Raw genomic sequence first — 15,700 nt, 5'->3', positions numbered from 1 at the left:
ACTATTTAATATATTTTTAAAAACACGTATATTTAAAATATATTTTTAATATATATCTTTAAAAATGTATAAATATCATTAAAACAATTTAAATAAATAAAATATAATATCCACTAATATAATTCACTAGTATCCACTAATCATTGTAAGACTTAGATTTTAATAAGTCTCGATCTAACGATGATTGACCAAATTCACTTGATCAGTTACTGATCAGGTGAAAACCACCGTATGAAAACAAATTGATGATACAATTAAAGCAAAATATTCGAAAATAATAAATACAATTTATAAATAACCATACGATAATATATCCAAAAGTGAATTATAATAAAGTAAAAAAATAATAATATTAAACACTTTCATTAGGCAGAGTTCAAACCGCTAGAGAAAAAGAAAAATGCTCGGGACGAATTCTCGAATTTCAACACCTAGACAATCTTAATTTTAAACATGGATGGTTATAATGTTAAAAAATGTAAAATTAATTGACGTAAATTAATTGACGTTATTTTACAGTTTGAAGTTTAGTAAAATAAGTAAAAGTTAATTGCCATGAATGTGATTTATCCATTAAATAATACTATATCACATCAATTGCAATCTTGTCGATCAATTTATAAGAAAACAATCATTTTGTCCCCACATGTTTCTCGAATTCCCAATCTCTCAAATCATATCCTAAAATTAAATTCCTCCGCCACCATCCACCACCGACGACCACCATGAACCACCTAATAAAGATGAAATCAATACCTAACTACTGTAAATTGAACATACTGGGATCGAATTTCTATAGAATTATCCATTTTTATGGAGATTCTGAGCAGAAATCAATAGAATTGGAGGGAACTGTTCGTTGTTCGGCAAATGATGTTCCATTATCTCCGATAAGCTTTTTGGAGAGGGCAGCTAAGGTATATAAGGATAGAAACGCTGTCGTTTATGGCTCTCTGAAATACACTTGGCTTCAGACTTATCATCGTTCTCTCAAACTCGCTTCTGCTTTAACTCACCTCGGTATTTCTCCTGGCCACGTCGTAAGTTTTTCTTTGCTGTTTATCAAATTTTTAATTTTTTTTTTAATTTGATCATTTGGATTAGCATTGATTTAGTAATTCGATTATGATTTAATTTCCGTTTTTAATGGATTAAGCAAGTAATTAAGATTTCCTAAAATAAGGTTAATTTTAGTGGTTAAAATCCTCAACTCGCTTAATCTAAAAATCTCGTGTTCGAGTCTTAATGTACACGGAAAACTTTAATTGAGAGATGTGACGGAATATATATATAAATATAAGAGTTCCTTAAAAAGAAAAATTAAAGAAAGGGTGCCCTCTATGGTTACTTTGTTTTTGACAAAGTATCATTATTTGATATGTTTTCACCATTGGATGATGGATTAGAAAATTAATCCAATGGTGAAAACACACAAAGTAAGACTTACTTTGTTAAAAAACAAAGTAAGCATAGCCTTTACCTAAAGATAGATTTAAATTAAATATAGGGTAAAGTTAAAAAAACAATATTTATGCTTTCACGTATTGTTAAATTGGTATCTGATTTTTTTTTTATCAAAACGGTGATAGAGCTTTTTCGTTTTGCTAAAGATAACCACTGAAGTTTTTCATTTTACTAAAAGCAATTATCTTAAAATTAAAATGAGCGATGACGACTTTAAAATTTGAAAAATTTGAAAAATTTAAAGAGTTGATGATATTTAAAACAATTTTAATTCTTCAACTTTTTAATTTTGAGGCCATTTAGGTGGTGTTTGGTGAGAAGAGAGAAAATAAATGTTTTAGAGATTGAAAGCTCCGAAAATAATGATTTTGGAAAATAAAAAATTTGGTGATATAGTAAATGTGATATTAAACAACTTTAATTCTTGAAATTCTCCATTTTGAGGTCGTTAACAGTCATTTTTATATTGGCCTATTCATAGACTGACCCAACAGGCTTTTATAAAAAAAAACTGTTTAGTTCAGCCAGCCAAGGATGCTGTTAATTTAGATAGATCCAGACTCAAAAAATCAAGGGTTAATTTCATATAAGTGTCCTGTGGTTTCACTTTTTTGCAGATAGGTTCTTGTGTTTTATTTTTGAGCAAATAAAGGATTGTACTTTTCTCCGTTTGCGGAAGTGAGGAAGAGACACAAATGGAGTCAGAATCGATGACGTGTCCAAGGGCAATTTTGCCATTTTAAAAAATCGGTATATAAATTTGAAAGGTTAATATATATCAATTTTTTAAAATGGCAAAACTGGCATTGGACACATCATCGATTCTGACTCCGTTTGTGTCTCTTCCTCAATTCCGCAAACAGAGAAAAGTACAATCCTTTATTTGCTCAAAAACAAAGCACAAGAACCTATCCGCAAAAAAGTAAAACCACAAGGCACTTATATGAAATTAACCCAAAAATCAAATTCAAAACCTAACTCATATAAGCCCATATATATATATATATAAATTTTTACCAATAAAAACTAAAATTTATACTTAAAATCAAATATTAATATATAAATATATTAATTAATATTTTTTTGAAAATAATATATTAATTAATATTAATAGACAGGTCGGACTCTGCCCGTCCTATTTTTATAAATCACAAACTCGCCGGGTCTGGGCTGACCTAGGCCCAAGGATAATTTTTTGGGCTTTTTACATAAATATCATAATTGACTACAAATTTACAACTAAATCATATCATCAAACTTAATTCTCAATATGTCATTTTTTACTATATATACCAAATAAAATATGCTTTTACACCTAATTTAAAAAGTTTAAACCCCAATTCATAAATTTCAAACTCTTAATAATATATTCTGACCCCTAATTTATAAAGTTTAATCTTTAAAAATAATGATTTTATTAGTTTGATATAATTCAAAATTATGATTTGACATAGTTGTAAATAGTTTTTCAAAAATAATTTCTATGTAAATTTCCCTAATTTTTTATTGTCCAATCTCAGCCCAGGAGATACGGGTCAGGGCAGGCCGGGCGGGTACCTAGTCCAGTGAACATGTCTAATTTTATAGTGTCAAACTAAAAGAAAATCGTTTTTAGCAAATCGAAAAAGTTCAGTCACTGTTTGGATAAATTTTTTTTCCAGATACCAATTTAATAATACATGAAAACACATGGGTTTTTTTTTTGTTTAATTACCCTTAAATTTACCCTTAAATTTATTTATGTGATTTTAATAAAATTACTCATATTATATTTTGAAAAAACATAGGATTTCTAATCTAAAGTTAGTTTTTATTCCGTATTAAATAATCTAAATAATATTGATGATAATAATTAAAATTATACATATAATAAAATAATTGAGATAAATGTACTATTGAGATATTATTTTTAGTTTAGGAGAACAACAATAAATTTTCTAAGTAAAATATAAGTTGAGTTTGCAGATTTTTCAACCATCTGTTTCGGGCTGTCAATTAGCTGGGAATTCCTCATTTTTGTTGAAGACCAGACCTATTGGGGACAGAGAATTTCTGTTTGGGATCTCCATTGGTGGGGATGGTTTTTATTTTGTCTTCGATAATCGGGGACGGAGCGAATATTATTATAATCTCATCCCCGTTCTCGTCCCCGAACGTCCCCAACGCGGATCCCTAATGGATCCCCAACTAAATAGCAGAATATAAAAAAAGAGTGTAAATTTCAAATAAAACCCCTGTGGTTTCACTAATTTTCAGATAAATGGTTGTGGTTTACTTTTTGTCAAAACGAGGATTCAAGTTTTCAACTTTAACAAAATAAGGACTTTTTCGATTGATACTATTAAAATCATCCTTGACGACTTCAAAAATGACATATTTTAAGAACTACTAATATTCTAAGCAACTTTAATTCTTTAACTTTTTTATTTTGAGATTATTTAGATGAAATTTGGTACAGAGAGAAAGTAAATGTTTAGAGGGAGAAAGTTCCAAAAAGATGATTTTCGAAAATCGAAAATGTAGTTCCATAGAAAATATGACATTGAACAACTTTAATTCTTGAAAATTTTCATTTTCAGGTCGTTAAAGATGTTTTTAATATCATTAATCTAAGTGCGAAACCTTAATTCTAGTTTTGACAAAAAGTAAATCACAGTCATTTATCTGAAAATTAGTGAAACCACATGGGTTTTATTTGAAATTCATCCTAAAAAAATAAGCTAAAAAATATGTATGTGATTTAGATAAACTAAAAAATATTAATTAAAAAGATTGAGTTTTAATATGGTTGGTTTAAAACGGAATATATTCTAAAAATAAATTAAGATAGATTAAGTAAGAGTTGTAAATAGGTTGGTTTAAAATTAAAACTGAATAAATGCAATTAGGAATAGAAATTATAAAATCAAAAAATTGAAAACTAATAAGTAATGCATGCATCGGAAATAAGAATTCTCTATATAAAAATGAGGATATTGGATAATCAAAACCTTGAAAACTTTACCAAAAAAAAAAGTAAAAAAAGTAAAAACTTAAACGATGATAAGGATTTCCTACGTCTCTCAAAGTCAAACCTTCAATCAATTGACCAAGTTTTTTTTGTGGTTGTAATTTGTTTATCAACCGTACATATATTATTATAAATAGGATAGGTGGAGTTTTTTAAAATAGGATAGGTGGGATCATTTAGTTTAATGACATTAAATCCCCAAAACTAAAACTTGAAAATCACGTTTAAACCATCGAAATAATTAATTAGGTCCTTGAGTTAAAGTAAAAATCTCGCAGTGCTCATTTTATTTTAAAATTAAAAACTGTAATTGTTTGACATAGATTGTAATTATTTTTATATTGATTCAAAATAGATTTGGTAAAAAGTTTAAAACTGTTCAATCGAATGATTTTTTATAAAAACTCAATTGATGATTTTGTTTAATTTAGGAACTTAATTAATGATTTTGATAATTTAAGATCCTAATTGATTTATAAGTTTTAGTTCGAGAAGAAAAATGGGTGTATGCGTAGTTTAATTATGGTACTCGATAGTGTAAAAATAAATAAAATTATATATATAATTAATTTAAAATTAATTTATAAATTATATATTATAAATAAATAAAACTAATTCAAAAATTAGAATATCTAAAAGATATCAAATAAATAAATAAATTTTTAATTTAAACCTATTATCTAATCATCTAGATTATGATCGGGTTGGTAGTATTTTTTTAATTATCTAATAATCTGGATTATTTTACCAACACATTCGTATGGTTTTGATCGTATGAACCTTAATGATTATGTAGTATTTGGTCATTCACCGTTAGATCTAGGCCTAACGGCTTATTAGAATTATAGGGTGAAAGTTCAAAATATAGCCTTAGTTTCTTCCAAAAAAAAAATATAAATTTCTTCTCCGTTTCATATTACATGTCTTTTTAGAGAGTTGTACATAAATTAAGAATATTAGGAAAAAGACTTTGTTGTTCAATTGGGTCTAAATATGTAAACAATACTCTCAATTGGGCCAATTTTGTAATTTACCCTTATGAATAAGCTAAAATTTACTTCATATTTGGAGCGGTATAGTTTTTCAATTTATGAGATATTTTATATATCCCCTCACACGCTAAATTATTTTGGAATATGAAGCTAATATGAGCGAGGGGTCCAATGTTAAACCATGCCACTGGTATTAGCTTCACGTTCCAAATTAATCAAATGTTGGTCACTAGTTGATATTAGCTTCACATTCCAAATGAATTGAGCGTGAGATGTGATATATTGTGAAAACTCCGATGTAAGATTCTCAAATTCCTTCCTCTCCGATTTAGTGGATTCCTGCAAAACAGTGGAGTTGCTAGCTACTCGGCTTGAGACTCCGATACTTAAGTTAGTACCATTCTAGAAATAGTAATAAAGAAATGGAGCCAAAGTTTGAGCATACCTAAAAGATTCCCTTAAACCTTCTATTTATAGGTTGTTACGGTCCTATCAGGGTTTACAGATATCTCACTCTCATCGGCGGACCATACTATTCTAATAGAAATCCCCATAGGTTTTGTCTTTTTTGGATCGTGTTTACAGAAGTAACACTACTCATCTAGGGATAACACATCCTTTAGTCATCGGTCAAACTCTTTGTCTGGATCGCAACCCTTCACGTCCATACCATTCTCATGAACGCCTTCCTCCAGACCTTCGAGGTCCGAATCCTAGACATTCATCAGACTGCTTCTCAATTCCCTCTGGAGCCTCTAATAGCTAGGTTCTCTTTAGGATATCCAGCCAACGGTCTCCATTGAACTTTGTCATGTAACATTCCGTATGTTATCATCGGGTTATACCCGTATTTCTGGTGGGCTCTCCAACAATATCCAGCTTGGATTTATCTTGAAGACCCACCATATAATATTCGTATGTTATTATGAGAGTATTAAACATCCCACGTTGCTAAACTATCAATTATACATTTGCTTACCATTGATTAGAATTACCAGGAGCGGAGCCAGGCCGGAGCCCATACCAAACTTTACATCCTTTTAGATCTGTCTACGGGCTCGGGTACCCGTCCAGCCTGCCCATGCCCGTGCCCTTTGGGACAGGCTTGGACAATGAAAATTGAACTTAGGCCCGCCTATTTTTGGGCGGGCATGGGATTAATAAAAATAGCCCGGCCCGGCCCGTCTATTAATACTAATTAATAAATTTATATATTAAATATTTATTATATATATATAGGTGGGTTTATATAGGTTGAGCTTGAGATTTGATTTTTAAGTCCGAGCCCAGCCCGGTCCGAACCCGCCTAAATTAATAACGGGCTAGGCTGAGCTTGGACTGAACAATTTTACCTACAAACCCGATAGGCTCGGCCCGAGCTTGGTCCATGGCCAGGTCCACATCCTTTTAAATGGAAGTCTTTTCATAGTAGTTAAAAGTTATAAATCACATTTAAACAAGTAGTTGGCAAACTATTGTCTTAAACTAACATGATCAATGCATATAAAAAGGGGTGTCCCAATTTGAAACTCACTGAAATTCAGTGAAACTCATTGAAACTCACTGAAACTCAGTGAAAAAGTCATTGAAACTCACTGAAACTCACTGAAAAAGTCATTGAAACTGACTGAAACTCAGTGAAAATTAATGGAGGGTATTGTTCATTGCCCTGCAAATAATGTTCCTCTAACTCCCATAAATTTCTTAGAGAGAGCAGCTAAGGTTTACAGAGATAAAACCTCAGTTGTTCATGGTGGTGTTAAGTTTACTTGGGTTCAGACTTATCATCGTTGTCTCAAGCTTTCTTCTGCTTTATCTCACTTGGGCTCCTGGCCATGTGGTAAGTTTTTTGATTCACCGTTATCGTTTAGTATTCGTTTTTTCTATTGCGGTATTATCGGTACCCAATGGGTAAATTGCACCGATGGTTAGGGTTGCATTCGGTTTGAAAAAAGCTCGACTGTGTTTGGCCGAGGTTGAGTACTATTTTGAGGCTCGATTCGCAACGAGTCGAGATAGCGAGTGGGCTCGGTTATAGGTTCGTGAACAGACTCATGAAGAAATTCGATTGTAATGTTCATGAACATAGTCGGTTCGATTATAGTTTTGCTCATGATCTTTGCTCGAGAGTTTGCTTATGAACATAATTAATGAGTTGTTCGCGAGCAAAATTAACGAGCTGCTCGCAAGCAAGGTTCATGAAGAGTTAACGAGCTGCTCGCGAAAAAACTCGTGAGCGAAATAAACAAGTTGTTCGTGATCAACTCACGAACAACTAATTTCCTTTAGAGCCGAGCTCGAACAAGATTTTGAGCTCAAATCTCAACTTGAGCTCATTAATTTTCTACCTAGCCCATGAGCAGACCAAAACTCGGCTCGACTCGATTACAACTCTATCTATGGTCGATGAAGTTTGGGGTCAATTTGAAAAAAGTATCTAAACTTCATTTTGTATCAATAAAATTGTTGAATTTTCTATTTATTGCAATAAAGTCATTTTGGCAATTGCAAACCATAAAAAATTACTGGAGCAGTGATGTGACAGTTGCGTTGGAAATGACTGGCTCTTACATATGGTATGTAAGCCACATGACAACAAAACGAATAAACATTATGTTTTTCCATTTACAGCTGAAAATGTATTGTTTCTTTTTTTCTGTGTTACATCTAACTTTTTCTGTATGAATTAATTGGAATGACTTTATTGAAATAAAAAGAAAACATCGAGTACTTTATTGAAGTAAAATTAAGTTTAGTAACCTTTTGAAAGTGACCCCAACTTCAGAGAAAATTACGCAAAAATCCGTTTAATTTTGCATATTTACAAGTAGAAGGATACGGTACTTTTTGTTACGAAAGAACCTTGTGTTTTACACTGTTAGCAAAATAAAGAATTCAGTAAACCGTATTAGTTATTGCTACTTTGACACGTTAGACTTTGCTGATGTTTCATGTTCAATTTTATTGACGTGGTAGTTTCAATTGCTTAACTTTTGATGATGTGACGTGTTATTTCGATAGTTAACGATGATATGATCTCTTTTGTAATGAAAAACACCACGTTCCCGTACTTGAAAGTGTGTGAAACTACATGAAAATGTGCGAAACTATATTATTTTTGCAGGTTGCAGCCCTCAGCCCTAACATTCCTGCAATGTATGAGCTGCATTTTGCTGTCCCAATGGCAGGAGCAATTCTCTGCACTCTTAATACTCGGCTCGATTCGAAGATGATTTCGATCCTGTTGAAGCATTCGGAAGCGAAGATCATCTTCGTAGACTATCAATTACTTGAAACTGCTTCTGAAGCTCTTGATCTTAATGCTCAAACCGGAACAAAACCTCCGATTCTGGTTTCGATTTTCGAACCTGGACAAGCCGCCTCACAGCATAATACTCATAGTAGAAGTCTTGAATATGAAACTCTGTTGCAAAATGGACGTACTGATTATGAGATCAAAAGACCGAAAAGCGAATGGGATCCGATTAGTTTGAATTATACTTCAGGAACAACTTCAAAGCCTAAAGGAGTCATTTATAGCCACAGAGGAGCTTATTTGAATTCACTTGCAACACTTTCTCTTCATGGTATCGGAGCTAATCCGGTTTATCTATGGACAGTACCGATGTTTCATTGTAATGGATGGTGCCTCGTGTGGGGAATGGCAGCACAAGGCGGCACGAACATCTGCCTAAGAAAAGTTACTCCTATAAACATCTTTGATAGCATAGTTTTGCACAATGTGACTAATATGAGCGGCGCTCCGACTGTTTTGAACATGCTCGTGAATTCATCGGTTAGTGACCGAAAACCGCTTTTGCGTAGAGTGGAAGTAATGACCGGAGGGGCTCCGCCTCCGCCGAAAATCCTGTCCAAAATGGAAGAGTTGGGGTTTAATGTTTCTCACTTGTATGGACTAACGGAGACATACGGGCCAGGGACTTATTGCGTGTGGAAACCCGAGTGGGAGACGCTGCCTAGCGTGGAAAGATTGAAGCTGAAAGCGCGGCAAGGAATGCATCATTACGGCTTGGAAGATGTTGATGTAAAAGATCCGGTTACCGCGGAAAGTGTACCGAATGATGGAAGAACATTAGGGGAGGTAATGTTTAGGGGAAACACTGTAATGAGTGGGTACTTTAAAGACTTGGAAGCGACGAAAGAAGCGTTCAAAGGCGGATGGTTTCGGAGTGGCGATTTAGCTGTGAAACATCCTGATGGTTGTATCGAAGTGAAGGATCGATCGAAGGATATTGTGATCTCGGGGGGAGAGAATATAAGTACAGTTGAAGTAGAAACAGTTTTGTATAATCACCCTGCAGTGTTTGAGGCTGCAGTGGTTGCGCGGCCCGACGAGCATTGGGGACAAACACCTTGTGCATTTGTGAAGTTGAAAGACGGATTCGAGGCGAGTGAAGGCGACATAATCGAGTATTGTCGACGACATTTGCCGCATTATATGGCGCCTCGGACTGTCATTTTCGAGGATTTGCCAAGAACTTCAACTGGGAAAGTGCAGAAGTTCATATTGAGGGAAAAAGCAAAGGCATTGGGGAGCCTTTTTTGACAAAGGAAACATCAATTTTTTAATAAGTAAAAAGTGTAATAAAATTATGATACATTTAAAAAGGAATAAATTAATTAAAAGGTTAATTACAAGTAAATACCCTGTGGGTACCTGTGGTATTTTTCTTTACAAATAAACATGTGCTTGCAAAATTTTGAATTTTGTTTACTTTGCCAAATTTGGCCGATAACAACATCAAAATGAAAATTTTCAATAATTAAAGTTGTTTAGTATCATATTTACTGTTTTAATTTTTCAAAATCATCATTTTTTTGAGTTTTCTCTCTCTAAACATTAACTTTCTCCCGCATAAAAAGAACACCGAAATGACCTTAAACCTAAAAAGTTGAAAAATTAAAGTTGCTTAAAATATTATTTAACTCTTGAAATTTTTTATTTGGAGATCGTTATCGGCCAAATTCTGATAAAGTGAATCCAAATGTAAAATTTTGCAAACCAAAGGGTTGCGTTTGCAAAAAAAAATAAATACCACAAGTACCCATCTGTAAATCGACGAAATCGGGCATCTATGTGTAATTAACCCTTAATTAAATTGCTTCAAATCGCTCTCTTTTGAGATAAATAGTCACGATAACAATTGTTGAAGGAAGAACTGACTGCAAAAAGTACATTTCTCTATTTACAAATTTTTAAATTACGTGGGTTGTCTATACAAACGGAATAAACCACAATGATTGTTTTTGTAATTTTCCAATATTAAATTGCAGAAGTGACGAGACTTGAATGTTAACAAATTTTACTCACTAGGAAACATCAATTCAGCAAGGATTACAGCTACGTTACAATATGACAGAGCAACGAGTTATCAATCTTAGGTCTCGTTTATTTGTCAAAAAATATTATGTAACGAATTTTTTTGTGTTGAAAAATAAAATTTTCAAAAGGGTAATTAATTTATTAGTCTCTATATTTTGACAAAACACACTGTTTAGTCCCTGTATTTTTAAAAACACATGGTAAGGTCCCTAACATTTTTCTCAGTGAACTGTTAGTTCTTCCGTCCGTTTGTTAGATTTTTTACCGTTTATGACTTCAGAAATGACTAAATTACCCTTTACTATTTACCTTCAAACTTTAGAAGAGGAAATCCAATTTAGAAGAAGAAGCTATTTGTATGGAGAACAAGAAAAAGAACAGACCTAATGCTTACGAATTTGAACGATTAAGAACAAAATCAAGAAGAAGAACACTCAAAGTTGATTTCAGATGCATTAGAGTTTAAAGGAAAGGAAAATAAAGGAAAAGAAGAACGAAAATCCAAATTGACTAACAAAATCTTCATGAGAGTCTAACGGCAGGGACTAAACAGTTCACCGAGAAAAACGTTAGGGACTAAACAGTTCATCGAGAAAAAGGTTAGGGGCTTTATCATGTGTTTTTGAAAATACAGGGACTAAACAGTGTGTTTTGTCAAAATATAGGGACTAATAAATTAATTACCCTTTTCAAAAAGGTATAGAATGAATGGGTCAGTTTCCAAAAGGTTCAGGGAAATATTTTACCTCACTTCAGGGGCGGAACCAGGGGGAGGCTCCAGCCCTGGTCGGCCGCCCGAGAATTGAGAAATTTTTTTTTTAAGTAATGGTGTCTCGTAATATTTTGGAGAGAATTATATTGACTCTATGTAGTATTATATCAATGTTTAAAGGTAGATGAGATGGTTAAGGATGCTTGCTTTTATTTGAGAGGTCATGTGTTTGATTCCCTTTAACTTCATTTTCTTTTAAAAAGTTTTTATTTTTAAATGGACTCTTTATTTTTATTTTCATAACACTTTTGAATTCATTTTTTTTTTTTTTTTTTGGTAGAAAAGGAAAAGAAAAACGAATAACAACAAACTACCCAGGAATTAGCCTAGGGAAGCTAACCCCAATCCTATCTTCTAAGAGAAGATGAGAGATGAAACTAGGGGAAACAGGAAGGGTAGTAACGCCTAACGTCCCTTCATGTCACTTTTGAATTCATTTTTAATATGTCTTTATCATTAAAAAAATAAATATATTTAATATTCAATTAGTTCAATGCTAGTTTCTAAAAAAAATGATACTCCCTCCGTTTCATATTATATGTCTTTTTAGAGAATTGTATAGAAATTAAGGATATTGGAAAAAAGACGTTGTTATCCCTTATTTATTGATTCCAATATTTATTTATTCTATAATAAGTCTATTATTCTAACTAATTTTCGTAAACCCGCATTTTATAGCAGAAAAAAAGATGACTTAACGTGTACTGATCATATAAAATGACATGTAATATGAAACAAAAAAAATCTCTAGAAAGACGTGTAATATGAAACAGAGGTAGTAACATTTTTACAGTTTTAATGCGTTGGAGGCTAAAAAAATTTTGCCCAGCCCTAGCGGGCTGGACTTTGAATTTTTTTTATTGATATGTTTGAGCCCCGGGTCATTCGGGGTCCTGGTTCCGCCAATGCCTCACTTTCTTTACAATTTTACCGTTAACTTAACTAAAATTTTCCAATTACTTATTTTTCTGATGAACAAACATCAGAAAATAAAAAAAAAAATATTTTGTTTCGCACTATTTTTTGAGAAACAAACAAACCTTAGTTTGAGAAATTTCAAAAAAATTAGTTTGAATCGAATAATATTGAGTAAATTATTTGATACATGTGAAATTGAGTAAAAAAAAAGTTTTGGATTGAAAGCTCCTTAAATGGGAGGTTCTAGGGGTGTCTAGGCCGTTCTGATTCACGAGGATAATAAATAAATAAGTTTACGAAGTTAATGGGTTACTTTTATATAAATCCAAATAGTTAATAGCTCACTTCAAACAAGTTTAAAGACGAATGAGATATTTTGTAAATTCAGAAAATAATCGTTTTTGCATTATCATAACACTAAATCGAAGTAGATAAAAATTTGTTAACAATTTAACGGAATGTTGATTTGGATAACTTTAACTACGCATTGACTTATTATTATTATTATTATTATTATTATTATTATTATTATTATTATCCATGTCTCTGTAAATTATGATAGCAAAGTATAAACTTTAAAAAAAAACCAAGTGATATTCAGAGAAAAGGTTTATTATATTTGGAGGAATTTCAATTTGGTCTTAAAAAAATTGAATAGTTCTTAAATTTATAAGTTTTTGGTTTGTTTTTCGAATTTTTTTTTTAAGTAATATGATTAATTTTCTAATTTTACGTGTCAAGGTAAGAGAGGATTTTGACAAACTAAAACGTATATCATTTTAAGCAAGTTCAATGGTTAATAGATCATTCAAACAGGTTTAGGATCAATTATATTCACTTTAATTTCGGGGGTTTAATAGTAGGATTGTGATCGAAGCCAAGTTTTGTTATGCTCTGGCTCAGAAGAAAATTGACGAGTTCGAGCTCAATATCTTGTTCGTGAGTTGCTCGTGAGTTTGTTCACGAGCTTTCCTGGAAAGTAGCTCGTTAATTCTATTTATAACTTTAACTCATTAATTATGTTAAGTAATTATGTTCATTTGAAATTTCTTTAACACAGCACTACAAAGTTGTGAAACCTGCAAAACTAAAGTTTACACAAAGCTGCGTTGTTTTACATTTTTCTCTTCATAGAAATGTTATTATTAAAAAAAAAAATCAAATCAAATTTGCTCATGAGCATGTTCATGAACAATATGATCGAGCTTGTTCATAAACCTATAACTGAATTTACTTGAAAGCTTTCGAGTCGAGTTTCATCGTGCACAAACTCGACTTGTTTATAAATCCAACTGAATACGGTCAAGATTTTATCAACCCAAAAGCCGAGTTGCTTATGAACGACTTGATTCATTTATGGCTTCAATTAGATCATTTTAAGCAAGTTAAATAAGCTAATGAAACAATTTATAAATATAAAGAAACTAATTTACTTTTTTTTGGCCCGATTTGAGGAGTCCTAGCCTTCAGTATATCAAGTCTTTAAAATAGTGGATTGATATTCACCGCTACTTTTATTTATCACCACTCTCTATTTGACGTTTTTGTCATTTTCATTTTTTTAACCCAAATTTCTCATTTTTTCTAATCTCTTCAAAAATCACAAACCCCTACACGAGAATTATGGCGGAAAATTATGGCAAAGAAAAAGGATCGATTACTTGAAAGTTACGTTTTCTTTTTGTTAAATTTTCATCGAAGATACAAGTTCCGTCTCCGGATTTGGAGATGGAACTCGTCATCTGCCTACTAGGCAGATGAATCTCTCACATGCCCTTTGAGCAAGCAGGAGATTCTCCCACATGCCTAAAGGGCAGGTCGGAAGTTCTCCCACCGAAGCCAAATATGAGTATAAATTTTTTTTTTCCTAAATCATCATTGGAAGAGAGAAAGAATTTTTAGTTTTTGGTAAAAGAAAATGAGAAAGGTGAAATTGTCAAATGAGAGATAGTGATAAGTAAAAATGGGACGGTGAATAACAATACACTTAAAATATCCAACAATTAAATAATTGACAAATCTAAATATTCTAAAAACAGTTATATCATGTTTTTTAATTCTGAACAGGCCTTATGAGTAAATTACACCCATGGCCACTGAATTTTACTAATTTTCACATTATGGCCATTGAACTTCAATTTTTTCCAGTATAATCATTGAACTTTACACTTTTTAACACCGGTGACTACTCAATTTTAACTAACTTCTCAAAATAACCATTAAGGATCGTTAACGACCTCAAAATAAAAATATTCAAAAATTAAAGTTGTTCAAAACGACATTTACCAAGAAATCACATTTTTTATTTTCGAAAATCACAAATTTTGGAGCTTTTTCACTTTAAAAATTCATTTTCTCTCCTAACCAAACAACATCGAAATGACCTCAAAACGAAAATTTTCAAGAATTAAAGTTCCTTAAAATATCATTAACGCTTTGGATTTTTTATTTTTAGCCGACAACGGTCGTTTTGAAGCGTCAAGTGGCCACCGGTGTTAAAAAGTGTAAAGCTCAGTGGCCATTACCGGGAAGAATGAAGTTCAGTGGCCATAATGTCAAAATGGGTAAAGCTCAGTGGCTATGGGTGTAATTTACTCCAGGCCATATACATCCCCAACTCTTCTAAGTTGTTCAAAAATTACAACCGATACCTGAAATTTTAAAATGTTACAAATAACTCATTCAATTTGCTTATTTGGAACAAATAACCTTTCAAGTTGCTTATTTTTAATAAATAAGTCCTCAAATTGCTTATTTGGAACAAATAATTCCTAAAAAAAAATAACATCCAACATAGTATTACATTAGAAATAAAAGATTTTCAAAATATCAGGTGTTACATCTAATTAATCTAGTTATACATTAACAAAATGGCAAAAAAAAAAATCTCAAAATCTCAAATATTAACCTATTTGAGAGGTTATTTGTTCCAAATAAACAAGTTAAAGAGGTTAGTTGTAACCTTTCAAAATCCAAGGATCAGTTGCAGTTTTTATACAACTTAAAAAAGCTGACGATATATTAGGCCTTCTAAACATAAAGTAAAAAGTATTTGTTAAATTAAAAAATAAAGCTATTTTTTGAAAAGAAAAAAAAATAATTTATTATCTATCATTATCAGCAAACAGTAACTGATCAACCAGTCGGGTCCTAATACTTCCAAATTAACATCAATTGATCTAAAATAAATATAACAGAAA

The 15,700-nt window shown here is 31.8% G+C and overlaps 1 protein-coding gene across 2 annotated transcripts; it reads left to right on the top strand.

Moving 5' to 3' along the window:
• Positions 1 to 628: 628 nt before the first annotated feature.
• Positions 629 to 10,211, top strand: LOC136209698 (isovalerate--CoA ligase AAE2-like). 2 transcript variants are annotated; one of them, XM_066001261.1, is made up of 2 exons: positions 629 to 1,040; positions 8,591 to 10,211. In XM_066001261.1, exons 1-2 carry the CDS (start codon positions 726 to 728, stop codon positions 10,031 to 10,033), a joined length of 1,758 nt encoding a protein of 585 aa, XP_065857333.1. In that variant the 5' UTR covers positions 629 to 725; the 3' UTR covers positions 10,034 to 10,211. The 2 variants fall into 2 exon arrangements, with proteins under 2 accessions (XP_065857333.1, XP_065857334.1); XM_066001262.1 differs by lacking the exon at positions 629 to 1,040 and adding an exon at positions 6,692 to 7,306.
• Positions 10,212 to 15,700: the final 5,489 nt, after the last annotated feature.

Source organism: Euphorbia lathyris, chromosome 10 (assembly GCF_963576675.1).
Source record: "Euphorbia lathyris chromosome 10, ddEupLath1.1, whole genome shotgun sequence".
Lineage (NCBI taxonomy): Eukaryota > Viridiplantae > Streptophyta > Magnoliopsida > Malpighiales > Euphorbiaceae > Euphorbia > Euphorbia lathyris.
The sequence above is the reverse complement of the archived record's forward strand: the minus strand, read 5'-3'. Positions and strand labels throughout refer to the sequence as shown.

What these genes read in the sequence shown, in the direction of transcription:
- LOC136209698 (XM_066001261.1), top strand. Translation starts at nt 726, where the DNA reads ATGAACCACCTAATAAAGATGAAATCAATACCTAACTACTGTAAATTG. An exon ending in GTATTTCTCCTGGCCACGTC is followed by an intron (nt 1,041 to 8,590) that starts GTAAGTTTTTCT and finishes TTATTTTTGCAG; the next exon opens with GTTGCAGCCCTCAGCCCTAA.